The sequence below is a fragment of the Mustela nivalis genome (assembly GCF_964662115.1).
Source record: "Mustela nivalis genome assembly, chromosome: 10".
NCBI lineage: Eukaryota > Metazoa > Chordata > Mammalia > Carnivora > Mustelidae > Mustela > Mustela nivalis.
The window spans coordinates 69838737-69856292 of record NC_139029.1 but is presented as its reverse complement, the minus strand read 5'-3'; the positions used below and the strand labels follow the sequence as shown (position 1 = coordinate 69856292).

Sequence of the window (17556 nt, the reverse complement as noted above, 5' to 3'; positions counted from 1 at the left end):
AAAATGACATTCTTTGCCTTATTAGGGTACTACAGGCTTTTGTCTTTTTTTAAAGCTAATAGCCTTTAAGTAACAGTCTGTCCAATATCACATAAATTTACTCTCTAGTTAAAACTCTTTCTTTAAAGATTCCTAAAATGAGGGATTATAAAACATTTTTAGTATTTTACCTTATAGAAAGAGATAATGTTTGAAAAAACATCAGGTTTAAAGTTAGAACTATGTTTAGAATAAGCTAGTGCCATTGACTTGACCTTTATTTTCTTTTTTTAAACGCAGTGGTTTTATTTTCCTTGATGTTTGTTTCTTTGGCTATATTTCTTGTCATTTTAGTGATTCTTTAAAAGTAGATACTTGTCCCTCTTTGGCGAGTAATGAAATTGGAAGTATAAAACTGGAAATGTGTAAAAGCTTAGTATCTAAAATGACTTATCCATCTTTGCCACCGCTGGTTAGAATGAGCTACTTGTGTTTCTAAATGCAAAATCTAGAAATTACTTTTTAAAAGACAGAGAGGTGACTCACTCAAAACCATTAGATACCACTATTCAGCTAAGAATAATAGTTACAGGCCAAGTTTCATTGTAACGGTCTCCAGATGACCAGTGAATCCTTGGATTGGCTTGAATCTATTTTTTAAATGATATTACTTGAAACATACAGTTTAGGTTTTATTGTTATACCAGCAGTATAGGCTGAAATAGGCAGTAACCTTTGTTTTAAGGTTTTCTTTTACACATGTGTATAATGGGGTTTTTTCTCGGCAGATGTGAATAGGAGAATTTTTTTTTCAAAGCAGCCAAAATTTTGTCAGCATCACAATTCGAAACTAGAATTTTAGATAGCAAATGTTGAAGTTTCTAATAATCAGTTATGGACCTCTTAATCCTTAGATTAATTCTTGACTTTACATTTTTCACAATTTGAGAATATCTGATTTTTTCTCAAATTACAAATGTGTTATAAATGACCAATTTCACTTTTTTTTCTTAAGCTGTGTAAAACCTTACTTTTTCCTTCATATAATTCACATAGCTCTCTAAATGTTGGTTTCAGGGAAAGTTGTTTAGTAATGTGGATTACTAGCCAGGGCAAACATGTCTGTGTAAATAAACAGAGCACACACAGCAACTCTTTCACCTTGTTTAGGAATGCACACTGAAGGAAGGCTTCCTGTAACGAAGCAGAATGAAAAGGCTACTTTTGTAGTGTACTTGGAACCTGATTAAGTAAAATTTGCTATTTTTTGGTGGGTATATGATATTTGACTTATTTACAGGAAGACAAGTGACTAGTTCTTTCAGGATAGAGGATCATTTAGAGCTGCTGTGGCAAAAATTTAGCGAGTCTGACAGGATCTTAAGGACAATACCAGTGTTGTTACATCATAAATACACGCACTTTAAAAATAATGCCGGGTTTTTTGTACATGCCTTTCTTTATGTGAAATGCACACAATTTTGTCTGTGCATTTCTTTGTGTGAAATGCACTTCAAGTTATCTGTTTCTTTGAACATTTTCATAACTTTGGATATCCTGCAGGATGGTCCCTTAATGCAGGAGGAGGCTTATATAAGAACAAGGCATTTTCTTTGGAAAGCCTTGAAATTCCTTCTCTCTCTGGAGGCAAAAATGTTGGGATTTTGATCTTGAGTTCATAGCACAAGGTGTCTCTCTTCTCGTTTGGGAAAAATGTGTTTCTGGGCCAGCATTCAGTAGTTTTCACACTTGATCATTGTTATAATGTTTGGTATGGTTGTAGAGTGCCATAATTTCTTTTCAAAAGTCTGCTGGTATTGATGGGCAATAGGCAGGTGTTGTTTCTTTGCTTTTTAAGGAATGTAAAAGGTTGACTATAAAAGACTGAGCAGTTAAGGTAGCCCACTAGTTTAGAAATGTGGAGTGCTAACCACCCATCTTCTGTTAGTCCAGTGGGAAGTGCTTAGAATGGTGTTACCTGCTTCATAGTTCCTGTTTGCCAAAGTTAGCTAGGAGCTTTAAATGATTTAATAAGAGCCTGCTGGGGGCACCTGGGTGGCTTAGTCCGTTAAGTGGCTGCCTTCAGCTCAGGTCATGATCCCGGGGTGCTGGGATCAAGCCCCACATCTGGCTCCCTGAGCAGGGAGCCTTCTTCTCCCTCTGCCTGCTGCTCTCCCTACTTGTGCTCTCTCTGTCAAATAATGAATAAAATCTTTTAAAAAAATAAATAAATAAGAGCATGCTGCTTTTTTAGTCTTAAGAAACAAAGAATGGAATACAATAAAAGAAGAAAACGGGCCACTTCAGGAAGGAAAGAAAGAGAAGTGTTTTCCCCAAACTGCAGTAGTACGAAGTTCCACTGATTTAAAAATATCAGCAAAATGTATATCTCTCTTGTTCTAAAATAACTCGAATAGAAAATGTCTCTGCCTTTTGACAAGGAACCCAGCCCCAAAGTGAGGACTTCAGTTAGTGAAAATACATAAAGTAGGAGCTACTCATCAATCTCTTGGTGGGCCAGTGTATCCTTTCATCCATTCTGTCTCCCCCTCTCTCCTCCCCTCATTCTTCCTTACCCTCTTTGTTTTCCTCTCTTTCAGTGTGTGTGGCATATTGGGGTGGGGAGATGGGGATGGATCTCAGGCACAAGAACACACATGTAAACTTTACAGTGCAGTAGGTGCTCTAATAAAATGTGTATTAATTGCAAAGAAAGCCAGAGGAGAAACAACTGACTTGTATTATCATGGAGATACTTGAAGGATTGTACTAGAGTTTGACATTTCACAAGGATCAGGACTATATCTTGGATTGAATCTGTTTCAGTGGTTTGCTCATAAAAAGAGATTTAGTAAACATTTCAGTTGCTGGGATGATCTTAAATCTAGGTACCATCGGACAACCCCCAAGGAACTTGGCAGTTGAATATGAGGCAAGATCTAGGTTTATGATTCTAGCATCAGCTCTTACTAAGCTGTGGCCCCTTGAACATTTTCTCTGCCTCAGAGCTTTGTTCCCCTCATCTACAAAATGGAAATAAATGGCTATAAGCCTGTAGCAAAATAATCTGTATTTTAACCTTAATTTTCAGTGTTTTAATATATTATTTCCTTTTAGCTGCTCTGTGGAATGAGATAGAGCTGTTACTCTGGTTGACTTGCATTCATGTTGATTCAGTAAGCAGGCTACACTGGGAAGTTAGATAAAAGGAGGAAAAATCTAGTCTCTCTTCTTAAGGAGCTCTCAGTTTAGTAAGTGAATCGTAGTCTTGCTTGCTCCAATCAGGACTGCTCCTTTAAAGGAGCTCCATTTCTGCTCTAAGTTATCTTTCCTGTGAAAGGAAGATGGCGTTTAGCTAGTCCTCTCTCAGCCCACATTCACTCAACATACACTGACCCTCAATTTTAAGTTTAAAAAGAAATAATGGAAAAATTAATTCCAAGCACACTTGGCCAGCCCATGTGATGATAGTGATCTTTTCAATGGTACGATTATGGGATCATAACCACACTGTGAAGTGACCATTCCCAAGTCTTCCACAGAGTCAGGAAGGATGTTGCCTCACAAAATATAATTGCTACTCTCAGACATCCTTTCTTTATTGTGGCCAGATCTGTATATTCCGGCTGCCTGGAACATGACATGGTTTGTCTGTCCCCATGAGCAGTGCTGTTGGTATGCATCGGAAGGGAGGAGAGAAGAAGGAAAAACAGAACAAGCTAAACAGAAACAGTATAAACACTTGACTGTATGTTTACTTATTTTTTTCAGTGAAAAGTGAATCTACCAAGAACATTGGCAATCAAAATTGAGCACTTCTTCTGGAGGAAGAAGGCGAAAATTCCCAGACCGTTGCAGAGGACTGACTATGCATTGACTAGCTGTCGGATGGCTGGGATACTGTCAGTGGGTGGTTGACATTTTTTTTTCTCTGAGAGTAATTAAACAATCTAAAAATTTTTTCAAAAAAGGTATATATTCTAGCCTGGTGGATTGACTTGTAAGGCCCTTATTCCTAGCACCTGACCAGCATAGTGCTTATTTTAGTTTGGCCCAGGGTTTTAATATGTTTGAGTCCATAGGCTGAAAACTTCTTTTGTATGTTAGTTTGATGCAAGACCAAACCCAAGGATCACCTGTGTCAGCCACAAAGTTGGCAGTCTCGTTGGTAGAACCTCACTAAACATAGAAGCCATGTGACCTACCATGTAGCCACAGGAGGACTGGCCCATCGTTGCCAATTCTTGTCTTTGGGATTTACTTGTAACTCACCCTCTTGAGAGACTGAGTGGGTCTTTTTAACTTGGGTAGCATCTAGTATAGTGTCACATGTAAAGGATAAATAAATACTATTAACTGCTAATTCTTATATTCAGTTCACAAAATCAGTGGCTTCTCATTGTTTAAACCCTCGGTGCTCACAAATTTGACTCTCCTTGTTTGCACAATGAGCTGTGTCTTATTATGAATTCTGTGCCTTTCATCCCATTCCCATTTCACTCTCCTCATTACCACACAGGAGTGTTGTGATGAGCAGTTTTATGCTGTTTTGAAACATCCAGCAATAACTAAAGAAAGAAACAATTGGAACTCTTCAAAGTGTTACTGGAATGTGCATTTATATATATACATGGCCTAATTTATACCTTATGGGCGCTCTGTATACATTATGATCTCACATACTGAAATTAAAGTTTCCTAGTTTTATTGGAATTTATACAGTTATGAAATTGCAATATGGCTATAAAAGAGTAAAAGATTATTACATCTGTGTTGCATCTGTGTACTTAATGGTTAAGAAAACAATGATAAAATGGGACATTGGTGAATTCATTTTTAGTTTAAATTGGAATAAGTTTTAGACCAAAAGGAAGCCAGAGGAATTAATTAAAGAGGCTTGGGAAAAAATAGAAATATGAATTAATAATAAGAGGATGAGTATAGGAGAAACTTGTAGAGCACAAATACGTGTAACTTGAGGGTCAAAACTGGAGAAGCAAATCCAAAGACAATAATGCCACAAAGACCCTTAGTATAAAAGTAATAGTGGAACTGTGATTCATAGAAAACGAGGTCTTGCAATTTGAGGAATAGTTATACTTCCAAAACAACTTCAGGAATCTTCCTCATACAGTGAAAGGTTTGTGTAGAATTAGGTTTTTCAGTATTTCTGAAGAGACAACTAAATGGGATTTCAAAGGATTCCTCTTTAATCTAAAAGTAAAATTTGTTTTCTTGAAACAGGCAAAAAATCGAATGAATCGAATCAAATGTGTCACAGAATTGTTAGTGGGAAAGTGGGATAAAGTACACGCCAGGAGCATATGATCTGGATATCAGGATGGAGAGCAATTTCCTGGTAGTGAAATGTGTTATGACATAGTCTCATTTCCAAGAAAAGTATTGAGTTCCATGTCTTCTAGCATTTAAATTGAAAACTGGACAACCAAAGGATTTATCCTGTGCTTCCCTCCCTGCCCAGGAGGAAAACAAAAGGGGGAGGACATCTGCGTGATGCAGTGCATCTTTGCCATCCCTGTAGTCTAGAATTCCATTAGATTTTTCAATTATGGACTGTTCTTAGGAAAGAAAATTAGCATAGTTCTCTTAAATATAACTATCAGCTCAACTGATTAATATACATATTTATTCCCATGGGATTTATAATAAACATGTTTTTAGTAAATAACTATGACAACGGCTTGGAGGGGGTGAAGTTGGAATAATTCACTGAGCCCTAGAAGTCTGTAGTAGTAAGACTTAATTTCTTTTTTTTGAGGCCCCTCTCCATTTGGATTCTTGACAAATTCGGATGAATAAACAAGCTCCCTGACCCATGTTAAGTTCAACATACTGCATTTTGTTCACGAATCATATTTTAAAAGGAGGAAAGCTTCACCTGGCCTTCTTTATTTTTCAAACAATGATTTCAAAGGCAAGGTAGGCCTTTCATAATTGCTAATTATTATATATGGGATTAATAGCCATAAATTACAGTAAACAAAGGTTGCACCTGTTCATATTATAAATAGGAGTTAAAGAGAGTTAGTATAATAGATATTTAAGATTCCAAAGTTTAGTTGAGCCAATTTGTTTCCCTGTAGCAAGTAGTGCGATTAAGGTTTCACAGTGTATAATGAAATGTTAAACACATAACTCTAATGCCAACAATTTTCTTTTATACATTTGGTTTAAAATGGTTGACATACAGTGTGTTATACCTGATTTCATATTAGTCATTAAGTTTTAAGTAAAGATACCTAGTTTGCTTTTATTTAATTTATACTATTGGGTTAAAATTTATTTTCAAATAGATATTGTACATTTTTTTTTTTTAAAGATTTTATTTATTTATTTGACAGAGAGAAATCACAAGTAGAGGGAGAGGCAGGCAGAGAGAGAGAGGGAAGCAGGCTCTCCGCTGAGCAGAGAGCCCGATGCGGGACTCGATCCCAGGACCCCGAGACCATGACCTGAGCTGAAGGCAGCGGCTAAACCCACTGAGCCACCCAGGCGCCCCGATATTGTACATTTTTTATCATTAACCAGTTGTTCTTTGATTGCAAGTAACAGAAACTCAACTCAGGCTCCTATACAGGGAAGTCCGGGCATGACTTGGTCCAAACACCCTAGGAAGCCATCTTTCCATCTCTCATACTTAGCTCTGATCAGTGTTTTCCCTTTGTTGGTTTTCTCTTTCCGGCCAACTTTCTCTTTGGGGAAGGAGTCAGTGAGGAGAGAATGGTGGGTGGCAGCCATTGACAGTGTCAGCTTATGTCATCATAACCAAAGCAGGGCAGCAAGTTATGTAAAATTTGGGAAAGAACCTTGATTTTGCCCACATTCGATCACATTCCGTCCCTGAGCTGATCTGGAGAGGGGTTACCCCAGAGGAAGGGGAAATGATCAGAAAAAGGAAGAGGGTAGGGAACAGGAGAGGCAAGATGTGACTGAGAATACAAAACTAACAGATGTTCATTGCACCCTCTTTGAGTTGAGTAGTAAGATTTTTCTGATTTAAAATAAGGAGTAAAATTCAAAACTAACCTATAAATCCTCATTGGCTTTAACTAGAAACTTTAATTCCTACTTGATGCCATTGCTGATTTGAGTTGCCATTATAGACTTTTTTTTAAAAAATACTTTTCCATTGTGTTTGACATTTTGTCGCTCCTGGTTTCGTCGTATGTGCATAGCACCAGTCCATTGCCATCACAGATTTGGAAACTTCTACTTTCATCAATACTTTGGAAATTTTGATATTGAAATGAGATATGTATTAGAGGAAAATACTTTAAAAAATCAAACACTATTGGGGACCTAGGTGCCTCAGTCATTGTGATCCTGGGGTCCTGGGTTTGAGCCCCACATCGGACTCCCTGCTCAGTGGGGAGCCTGCTTCTCCCCCTCCCTCTACCTCTTCCCTGCTTGTGCGTGCTGTCCGTCTGTCTGTCTCTCTTTCTCTCTTTGGCAAATGAATTACTAAAATCTTTCCCCAAAAATGAGCACTGCTTAAATAAAAGTTGGCCCTTAAATAAATTTGGATGGATCTTACTTTGCTACAAAGTGTTTTCTTTCAACTTTGGTCAGTGAAAGCTATCTAAATCATGGGTGCGTATGTTCTTTAAAATGAACTGTAATGTAATCGTTTCCCACACTAGAGTATGGCCAACTGCGCTCATCTTGAACTCCATAACCGAGTGCATCCTTTAGCCTTTGATGAGCTACCACACAAATCTATTGCCGGTTTTCTTTCTTGCTGAATAAAGTACTGAAACCCTTATCCATTATGACTTGGCCACCTCCCTCCCTGTGTCTCTCTCTGTGTCTTGCTCTCCCTTCCCTCTCCCCATTCCCCACCCCCCACCCCCACCTTCCTCTCCTTTCTTCCTTTTTCACCCTTTGCCTCAGTCCTGAAACAACATAAAGGTTATTACAGGGACATTCCAGGCTGCTTCCCCGTTCTGTGCCTTTCTTCTCATTCACTCTCTCCATGAATGTACCCTACCTATTCTCTGAGACTTGGCTTGAGTAGTAGTAGTTGTGATCCCTGCATGTAGAAGTCGTAGTTACATTCACACTGGCTGTGTCTCCTGATTGTCTAATGCTAATGCCGTATTGGTTATTAAATATGTTTACTGTCATACTAATAATAAGAGTAAATAGCTAATATATAGTAATAGCTTATAAAATACCAAGCACTATTCCAAGCACTTTATGTACTTGGAGCAACAGTTAAGATTTCTCACAGTGGTCCAGTGAAGTAGACATGACAGTAAAGCCTGGCAGTAACTGGGGTACAAAACAAAAAATTCAGTAACGTGAAACGGGTTTGCATTGTTGCAGGCTGAAAGATAGGACAGGCTGAGTTGGTGCAACTAACTGCCCAGGAATTCCTAGCATCTAACTGTAGAGTCCCAAGTCCATTCTGTATTTTGGCACCACATGGTGGCAGATGGCCACCCAGGCTGAAATGTCGATGGGACAGTTCTGAGTCAGTCCTACATCCGACTCGTACTTCTAGGCTAACAGAGCAAGTCCAGCAATCTCCTAGGTAGTTGATGCCTGTTTCATCTTCCTTATCTGAGAGGAACCAACCCACCCCCGCCTCCCCACTTCCTGAGACAGCCTGTGTTTCTTTCCCCAGCTTCACTTCCCCTCTCCTATTCCTCACCTTCAAGAGTTAAGAATTTGAGCTCACCTGCCACTTGCCGACAGGGGCTAGATGGGGAATGGAAATGATCGTGTTGGCAGCTTTACTGTCAGGATTTACCTTAAATCATGAAAAAGCTAAGCCTAGAGGCTAAAGCTTATTCTTGGGTCAAATTGCTAAATGCTAAATGTTGGAGCTTGAATATTTTCCTTCTCTTGATTCTTCTCTGTACCTGGCATTATCTTTCTTCCTGTCTAATAATCATTGGTGAAATTCTTCTAGTCTTGAAGGCCAAATCTGTGGTTGGCACTTGCATGAGAGCAGAAGCACAGTTACTGGCCTGAAGTAAGCCATCAAAGATTGGGCATTAAGATGAGGTGGGACGAGTAGGAAATCTCTAGGTTGAAAGACTTTATAAAAAAATTTTAACTTTTACAGATTATTTCTTTGGATCTACAGCAAAACCCCTGACTGATAGGATAATATTAACAACCTAGAACTTAGCCTGATCTGGGTACCACTGTAAGTAAAACTATCAGTCATTGAATCCTCACACTCCTGTGAGCTAGGTACTCCCGTGTTTCTTTGAACCTAAAACGCCATTAATGGTAAGATGTGCCTTTTGTGTAACACTAAGAAAGAAAAAATTGCTGCCAGTTAAATTAATGACATAATGCTTTTCAAAAACTCAGTTTAGACTGTTTATACTTCTAGAGAGAGAACTCTTTTAGTCATTTTATTTCAACAAATCTAACACTCCGTCAATTTGTAAGACACACCATTTTGTATACCACCAGGAATGAAAAACAGCTTCATCGCGTGACACATCCTGACTTGAGATGGTAAATATGAAATAATAGCATGGAGTTTGATATAATAGAGATTGAGACAAGTTTTTATAGCCCTCTGTGCTCATACAAAAAGAAAAACCTAAGTGGAATTACTGGGTAAGGCATTCTGAAAGCTTCCTTGCTATCAGGACAGTGATCTATAGATCCAAACACTGAAAGGCTGCAGTTGTCCGCTCATGCCACCAGGAACAGCCACCAAGTCCACATATGCACAGGGAGTGACAACTATATTATGGCTGTGGCTGGCCAAAGGCTATTTCACAACTAAAGATCCCAGAGATGTTAACATGTGGGCCCGGAAGTCCCTTGAGTACAGTACCATTATCGCCTTTTTGTAGGATATGGGCAGAGAAACTGAGCCACAGGCCAGTCACATGCAAAGTAAAGAGGTGAGCCTGGAATCAGACCCAGGCCATTGGGGGATTCAGAAGTCACATTCTTAACCTTTAGGCTATATAACCTCCCAAGTGAGCTTGGTCTGGGTCATCCAGCAACTTGAACAATTTTTGGACAAGGCCAGCTTCTTTATAGTTCGTGAAACTGCTTTGCTTGGAGCTTTTTCTCTTCGATGATGACAGCAGGCTGGGTTTCTCCTGGTATGTTTTGTTCCTCTCTGGTATTTCATCCATGGTCCTCACATATTTCACTGGTTTGGGCATAAAAACTTCAATCACTGCAATTTGTTTGAAAGCAGCTGTTAATGCTAATGCCAGTTTCTTTCAGTGGATCCAGGGTATTAGCCTCAGGTCTGTTTTACTGGTCATTATTGATTGTGTATTGCCTATCTGAGCGCTGCTTGAAGCACTTGCAGCAGATCTCCAGCCACCTGGCTCTCCAGGATTCCCTGGGGAAGGGACCCACTGGGAAATGACATAAGGGCGCAAAGACAACTATTAGTGATTGTTACGTTGCAGGAGGGACATGTGCTGGACATGCTGGTGACTCCAGCTGAGAGCTATTGAGCATTGCCTCTGGACAAGACAGGCTTGGGGGGTCGGGCTGGGGGGAGTTGGACAACCCCATGGGAGGAGGTACCATTTCAGGACCTACTGCAAGTCGGGTATGGCTTCAGAAGCGGAAATGGGATGCTGGGAGGAAACCCATGAAAAGACCAGAGCAGACAAATGAAAGGCCTTATAAACAGGGAAATGTGAAATGTTTTCATTCTTAATTCCATAGAACTAAAGCCATTTCTCATGCTCTAAACTATATAACCAAGGACAGAAATGCACTAAACCACTTGATTTTTTTTTTTTAAGATTTTATTTATTTATTTGACAGAGAGAGATCACAAGTAGGCAGGCAGAGAGCCCCATGCGGAACTCAATCCCAGGATCCTGAGATCATGACTGAGCCGAAGGCAGAGGCTTAACCCACTGAGCCACCGAGGCGCCCTAAACCACTTGATTTTTAAAGGGGGAATTTTCTATCTCCCTGGGGTGGGTCATGCAGGGACTATCAAATGGTGGTTTAGCTTTTAACTTCAGAAAGACTTCCCTTGTCCCAGGTTTCTGCTAAACACTCAAAATTATTTTTACTTTGACAAGAAACTGTCACACAACCACATCTTGGTATCGTGATTTCTTTTGGCTCCTTGAACAGTTGATTCTAGTTTAAGTCCATATGGTAGAAGTCTGTGGTGCGAAGACAGTCCCAAAAGCCCAATAACTTCTTAGTTTTCCTAGAGCCCTGTGGTCCTACTCTTGACTGCTGCCCTGTGTTCCTAAAGAAAAACAGTAGGGTCCAGCCTCTGTGTTTTGAAGTTTTCGGTGGCTGGTTAACCAGTTGCCAGGATGCTGTGCTTTCAGGCCCCCACCAACACAGAATATACAGCAGCTTTTTCCATGTTCCTGACAAATTGGAAGGTATTTTGTGTGGGGTTTGTTTTTTGTTGTTGTTTTGTTTTTTCACATTCTCTGCTTCAGATCTCTCCCTGGAAAGGTTGGTCAGTTGTTCAGCCAATGTCTTTGGCCTCTGCAGCTAGAGCAGCTTAGAAGCCTGTAAATAGTTTCTGCCGCATTTGGACCCTCACAAACAAAACTTCTAAGCATTGGAAATGGAAAACTTGAGGTGAAGATTGCCAACTGAGAGTGGGCATCCGGTCTCCCCGGGACTGAATTCATGGGACTCTATAAGAAGAAAGCCACTGTTCATGGCTGACCTATGTGTGGACAGCCAAAGGAAGAACACAATCCAGAAGTTCTTTTCTCAGACTTTCCTAAGTGGCAAGGGGAGCAGTTGTGAAGCTTGACTTGGTTTTCTTTCTGAGCAATCAGATTTCTTTTTCCTCCCTAACTTGGGTGCCCCTTTGGAGTGAGAGGACAAGCATATATTTCAGTGTGTATCACATATCAAAAAGTACTTGACTTGAAATTCCATAATGTAGCCCACCCAGAAGTACTTCATTATCATCTTTAATCTCCTACAGTCCCATTTTGTCTTTCTCCAGAGAGTAGTAAGGAGTCTAGAAATAGAAAGCTGAGGCCAAGTGATGGTGCAAGTGTGGGTTATAGTAAAAGGTATAGTAAAAATCTGTTGTTTGCTCCCTGGCATGCATCCCCCTTCTTTCTGGTAACCATACCTTGAGTTCCTCTGGGAAACTGCCAGCTCGCCTTTGTTCTCAGCCATCTGGTTTGGATGGGATTAAGCCCAACCCTAGCTCCTGGGTGAGTTTTCAGCAGCCTAAATAGATCAGAGTATCCCATTCCTGTGACCACATGTTTGGTTCCAACTGTGCAGGTGGCCAGAGCTGGTGCAATCCGAGGGAGCTACAAAACAGGCAGGGCATGGACTCTCCCGTGCTATAAAAATGTAAGGCTGGAAGTGGGCTAGCCTGTTTTGCTACTGTAAGGAGAGCCAGCCTGAAGCCAAGCCATCCACCCCTGTGGAGTGTTCAGTTATACTAGCCAATACATTCCTTTTCTTTTTCCTTATTCAAGTATTTGTAAGTTGGATTTTCTGTCAACTATATCAGAATTTGAAGCCAGGAAGTGAAGTGTGGCAAATTGTAGACCCTTGATTATGGAATTGGCTGAATCAGGATCGTGAGGAGAGCCTATGTCCTGGACTAGAGTGATCGTAGGGATGACATTCGTCCCTAAAGGAAAAATAATCTTAACTTTCCCTATAAGGGCATTTTATGGCGGTTGCACACAGCTCTTTTATGACGTTCCATTTATAGAACTTGGCCACATGGCCGCACCTACTTAGAAGGAAATCAAAGAAAGTCTTGATGCTGGGTGGCAATGCAATTGACCAAAAGTTGTGGCTCTCCTCTAAGGAGGAGAATTAAATGGGTATTGGAGGACAAGGTAGAGTCTTTACTATAGTTGACCATTAGCAGTTTCTGCTTTGTGATACTGGAATAGTTGGTTTTTGCATTGTCTAGTGTAGATTGGGACCTGTAGTTCATGTCTCCCTGGGCTGCAAAATTTAAGGATTTGGACAAAAAATTCAGGCTGTAGGATGGATTGATTATAAGTTGAAGCCTTTGTAAGTCACCAGAAGGAGAGATTTACTTTGGAACTAACACCTCTAAAAACTAAGCAAACATAAAATGGAAATGCTTTCTGCTTGTATAGTTCCAAGCAGACTGAGGGCAGTAGTCGGGATCCTCGACTGAATGGAAAAGCCACATTTCTTCCTACAGCTAAGTTAGTTCAAGCAAAATAAGGAACATGGGAAAGATTAGGACCTGGAATAAGTGTGATCTCCCAAGCCTCTTCTAGAATCTTCTTATTATACCCTCCCAATCTATCCGAAGGGACATCCTTGCCTTTCAAAAAGATGCAGCTGGTGTGCAGTCCTCTGGCATGGTAGCTGTTCCTCTCCTCTGTGGGTCATTGTTTTGTATTCCCCCGCAGACAGAGGCCAATATGGAAGGAGAAATCCTTAATTATAACCATCCCAAACCTGTACTGTAAATGAAAAGCTATTGTAATTAGCTAGATCTCTACTACTAACCCATGGAATTGACCAATGTATTAATCAGGGTTCTCTAAACAGAACTAAAAGGGTGTACATATAAAAAGAGAAATAGATTTGTTTTTTTCTTGTCTTTTAAAAAATATTTTTATTTAAATTCCATTAGCCAACTTATAGCACATTCTTAGTTTCAGGTGTGGTGTTCAGTAATTTATCAGTTGCATATAACGCCCAGTGGTCATCACATCATATACTGTCCTTTATGCCCATCACACAATTACCCCACCCACCTCCCCTCCAGCAACCCTCAGTTTTCATAGTTAAGAGCCTCTCATGGTTTTTCTCCCTCTCTGAGCACTTCCCATTCTGTTTTCCCCTCCCTTCCGTACAGTCCTCTGCCCTGTTTCTTATATTCCATGTATGAGTAAAACCATCTGATAATTGTCTTTCTCTGATTAACTTATTTCACTCCGCATAATACCCTCCAGTTCAAAATAGATTTATTATATGGAATTGGCTCATGTGATTATGGAGTCTGACAATTCTAGATGTGCATGCAAGGTGAGAGAGCAAGCTAGAAACCCAGGGGAGTGATGTTTCAGTTCAAGTCTGAAGGAATGTCCTAGTTCAAAGGTGGTCAAGGAAGACAAATTCTTACTCTGGGGAGAGTCAGCCTTTTTGTTCTTTTTAGGCCTTCAGTTAATTGGCTGTCACCCACCTACGTTGGGAGAGCAATCTGCTTTACTCAGTCTTCTAATTTAAATGTTACTCTCATCCAAAATACCCTCACAGAAACATCTAGTATGTTTGCCCAAATATCTGAACACTACCGGGCCCAGTCAAGTTAACACATAAAATTAAACATGTCAACCAAAACACACAGATGGGAGCCAACTAAAGTCATGAGGGCGGCATCTGGATGGCTCAGTAGGTTAAGCATCTGCTTTCAGCTCAGGTCACAATCCCAGGATCCTGGGATCAAGTCCCATATCAGGCTTCCTACCCTATAGGAAGTCTACTTTTCCCTCTGCTCCTTCCCCTACTCATTCTCTCTCTCAAATAAAATCTTAAAAAAAAAAAAGTCACGAGAGATTCATATCGCAGAGAAATCCTCAGTGACAAAAACGGTTACCCAGGGGCACCTGGGTGGCTTAGTGGGTAAAAGCCTCTGCCTTTGGCTCAGATCATGATCCCAGGGTCCTGGGATCGAGCCCCACATATGGTTCTCTGCTCTGTGAGGAGCCTGATTCCTCCTCTCTCTCTGCCTGCCTCTCTGCCTACTTGTGATCGCTGTCTGTCAAATAAATAAAATCTTCAAAACAAACTAAAATAAAAGTCTCTTTTTAAAAAAAAAAAAATGGTTCCCCAACCCCTAAACCAGTCCTCAGAGCCCCGTCCCCCACCAGCCATAAGTTCTAGTGTGACAGCAACCAGCAGTGGCTTCTAAAGCTGTATGGTCCTCTAAAGAGGTTGGACAAGGGAGATCCACTTGGAGAGTGAAATTGAGACAACCCCAGACCTTCACTTCCCTGCAAGAGAGGGAGTCTTTGCCATTTCTGTCCAAAAAGATTGTAATATGTGTGAGGACTGATGGCCACTGGATGTTTCACATTCTCCCCTCTGCAATTTGGAATTTTTATTGCAGTTCTGTTTTCTCTCTCCTATTATATATAGGGTGTGGTTAAGCTCACTCTTTGCCCACAGATCACTGAACCATGAAGAGTTACTTGACATGATTTGCACATTGACATAAATATTGGACTTGGATCTAGCTTTAGTAACTGGATGAGCTCTTATATTATCTCCCTTTGGGAAAGGAATGTGGCCTGGATGTTTGGAAGCTGTGGGATGATGTTAGGTGGCCAGAGTTTGGACAATCCAACATTGCTTAGTCCTTGTATCTAATACTCCACATTTCCTTTGAGAGCTACTTGTCCTCATTCTGAGCTGTATGGTTTGGCTGGGATTGATACCCCTTTCCCCATTCCACCCTCTCAGCCAAAGTAATTGGTTCAGGAATGGGCATGTCAGTCCATTCGAGGGTGGGCCTCTGGCTTTTCACTAGGAATGCTAGAACTCCATCTCTCTTCCTCACTGGGCTAACTTACATGGGAATACGTCCCCATATATGGTGCCACAGGAGAAGGCAGCCCGAGAATCAAACTGGAAGTGGAGAGGAGAGATGATCCTAGTAACATTTTCCTATCATTCTGCAGTCCTTCTGGCATGCTTAACTTTCCTCATTCCAACTGCAGCAGTAACAATTTCCCAAGTGATAGAATGTGAGGAAGTTCAAATGAGCACCTCCTGTTAGTGGTTTTGTCATCTTTTCCAAACAGCTTTTCTCTTCGGTTACCTCCAACATGTGTGGTTCAAGTCTGCAGAACCATAGAATCGTGGCATCCGACACCTAAAAGGATCATAGAGATCAGCTAGTCCAGGGCCTCCCAAGGTGCCTGAGGAGGTAAGCAAAGTGATTTTTAGGTGATTCATGAATATTTTTTATTTTCATAAATATAATTATTATGATGAATCCTAGTAAAGTATAACCAGTACTTTCACATCAAACTGTGATTTCACAGATTTTATGTAATGCTTTTACTGAAGGGGAAATTGAAGCTTTGAGAGATTAATGGCTTATGTAGGGATTGCTCAGACGGTGAAGGAAGGGTGAGAAGAGAAATTAAGTGTGGAATCTGATATCTGGGAGGGATCCTGAAGATCATGGAGCCACTTCCACACCCTCACCCACCTCCAATGTCAGAATTCCCTCCACAGCATCTCTCACAAAGGGTCATTCAGTCTCTGATTACCCCCACAGATGGGAAGCTTATCTCCATTTGAGGTAGCACATTCCATTTTGGCAGTTCTGAGAATTAGAAAATTCTCCCTTAAGAAAACTCTCCCTTACACTGCACAAAATCAGCCCCTTGCAGTTTCTTTCCATTTGGCTCCAATTCTTCCATCTGAATCCACTCCCCACCTTTGAATGTTCGAGTCAGTTACTCTGCCCCGCTCCAGTTCTCCCTCAACACATACACATGCGCACACATGCACTTAAATTTCATGCATGGAATGTGGTTTTGAATCACGCTGTCATTTTCTCATTCTTTTTTAATTTAATACTCAAACATCTTTATTGTTATTACACCTGTGTGTCTAGAGCATTCCTTACTCAGCAAAGACTAAACCAGAGTTCTCCCACCCTTTGTCCTGGACTTCATGTCTCTCTTCAGGCTGCCTGAGATTACCACAGCCCATGGCAGACCACTGAATGACAGTGTCCATCTTCTTTTTTAACCATCATTCCTTAATCAATAGCCTGACTGGTGGAACCTCAGTGATTTGTAATCTATTCCTACTCCTTTTCATTCTGGTCTGTTGAGATTTTTTTTTTTTAATCTTGATTCTATCAGCAATTTTATTAAATCTGGGAATACTAGGGTGCCTGGGTGGCTTTGGTTAAGTGTCTGCCTTCGGCTCAGGTCTTGATCGAGTCCCATGTTCGACTCCCTGCTCAGCAGGGAGTCTGCTTCTTTCTCCCCCTTTGCTCCTCACCCCTGCTCATGCTCTCTCTCTCTCTGCTCCTTCCCCCACTCATTCCCTCTGTCTCTCAAATAAACAAAATATTTAAAATAAATAAATCTGGGAGACATATAAATGTTCAGGAGACATATAAATGTAGTAAATGAATAAAATGATAAACTTAGAGAACCTAGGATCCAAGAGATTTATGTAGACTGAAAATATTAATGGATTTAACATAGATTAATGAATGATAAAAAGGTATTTAGGAGGAGCGCCTGGGTGGCTCAGTGGATTAAGCCTCTGCCTTCAGCTCAGGTCATGGTTTCAGGGTCCTGGGATCAAGCCCTGCATCGGGCTCTCTGCTTGTTGGGGAACCTGCTTCCCCTTCTCTCTCTCTGCCTGTCTTCTCTGCCTACTTGCACTCTCTCTCTCTCTCTCTCTCTGTCAAATTAAAAAAAAAAAAATTCTTAAAAAAATAAAAGGTATTTAGAAGATTATTTGACTTTCTCTCTCTCTTTTTTTTTTTTTTTTAATTATTTGACTTTCTTAATACAGTGTCCTAGCCTTGTCTACCTAATGTCCCTGCTGGTCAATATGAGAGGCAGAACATTGAGTTACACT

The 17556-nt window shown here is 40.5% G+C and overlaps 1 protein-coding gene across 1 annotated transcript in view; it reads left to right on the top strand.

The window, feature by feature from the left end:
• The window catches only part of ZNHIT6 (zinc finger HIT-type containing 6), a 199594-nt gene that overhangs the window by 54508 nt on the left and 127530 nt on the right, over nucleotides 1-17556 (top strand). The window contains exons 10-11 of the mRNA XM_082688214.1: nucleotides 3751-5919; nucleotides 15747-15871. Coding sequence (XP_082544340.1) covers nucleotides 3751-3791 — 41 coding nt within the window. The 3' untranslated portion in view covers nucleotides 3792-5919; nucleotides 15747-15871. The remainder of the gene's footprint in view (nucleotides 1-3750; nucleotides 5920-15746; nucleotides 15872-17556) is intronic.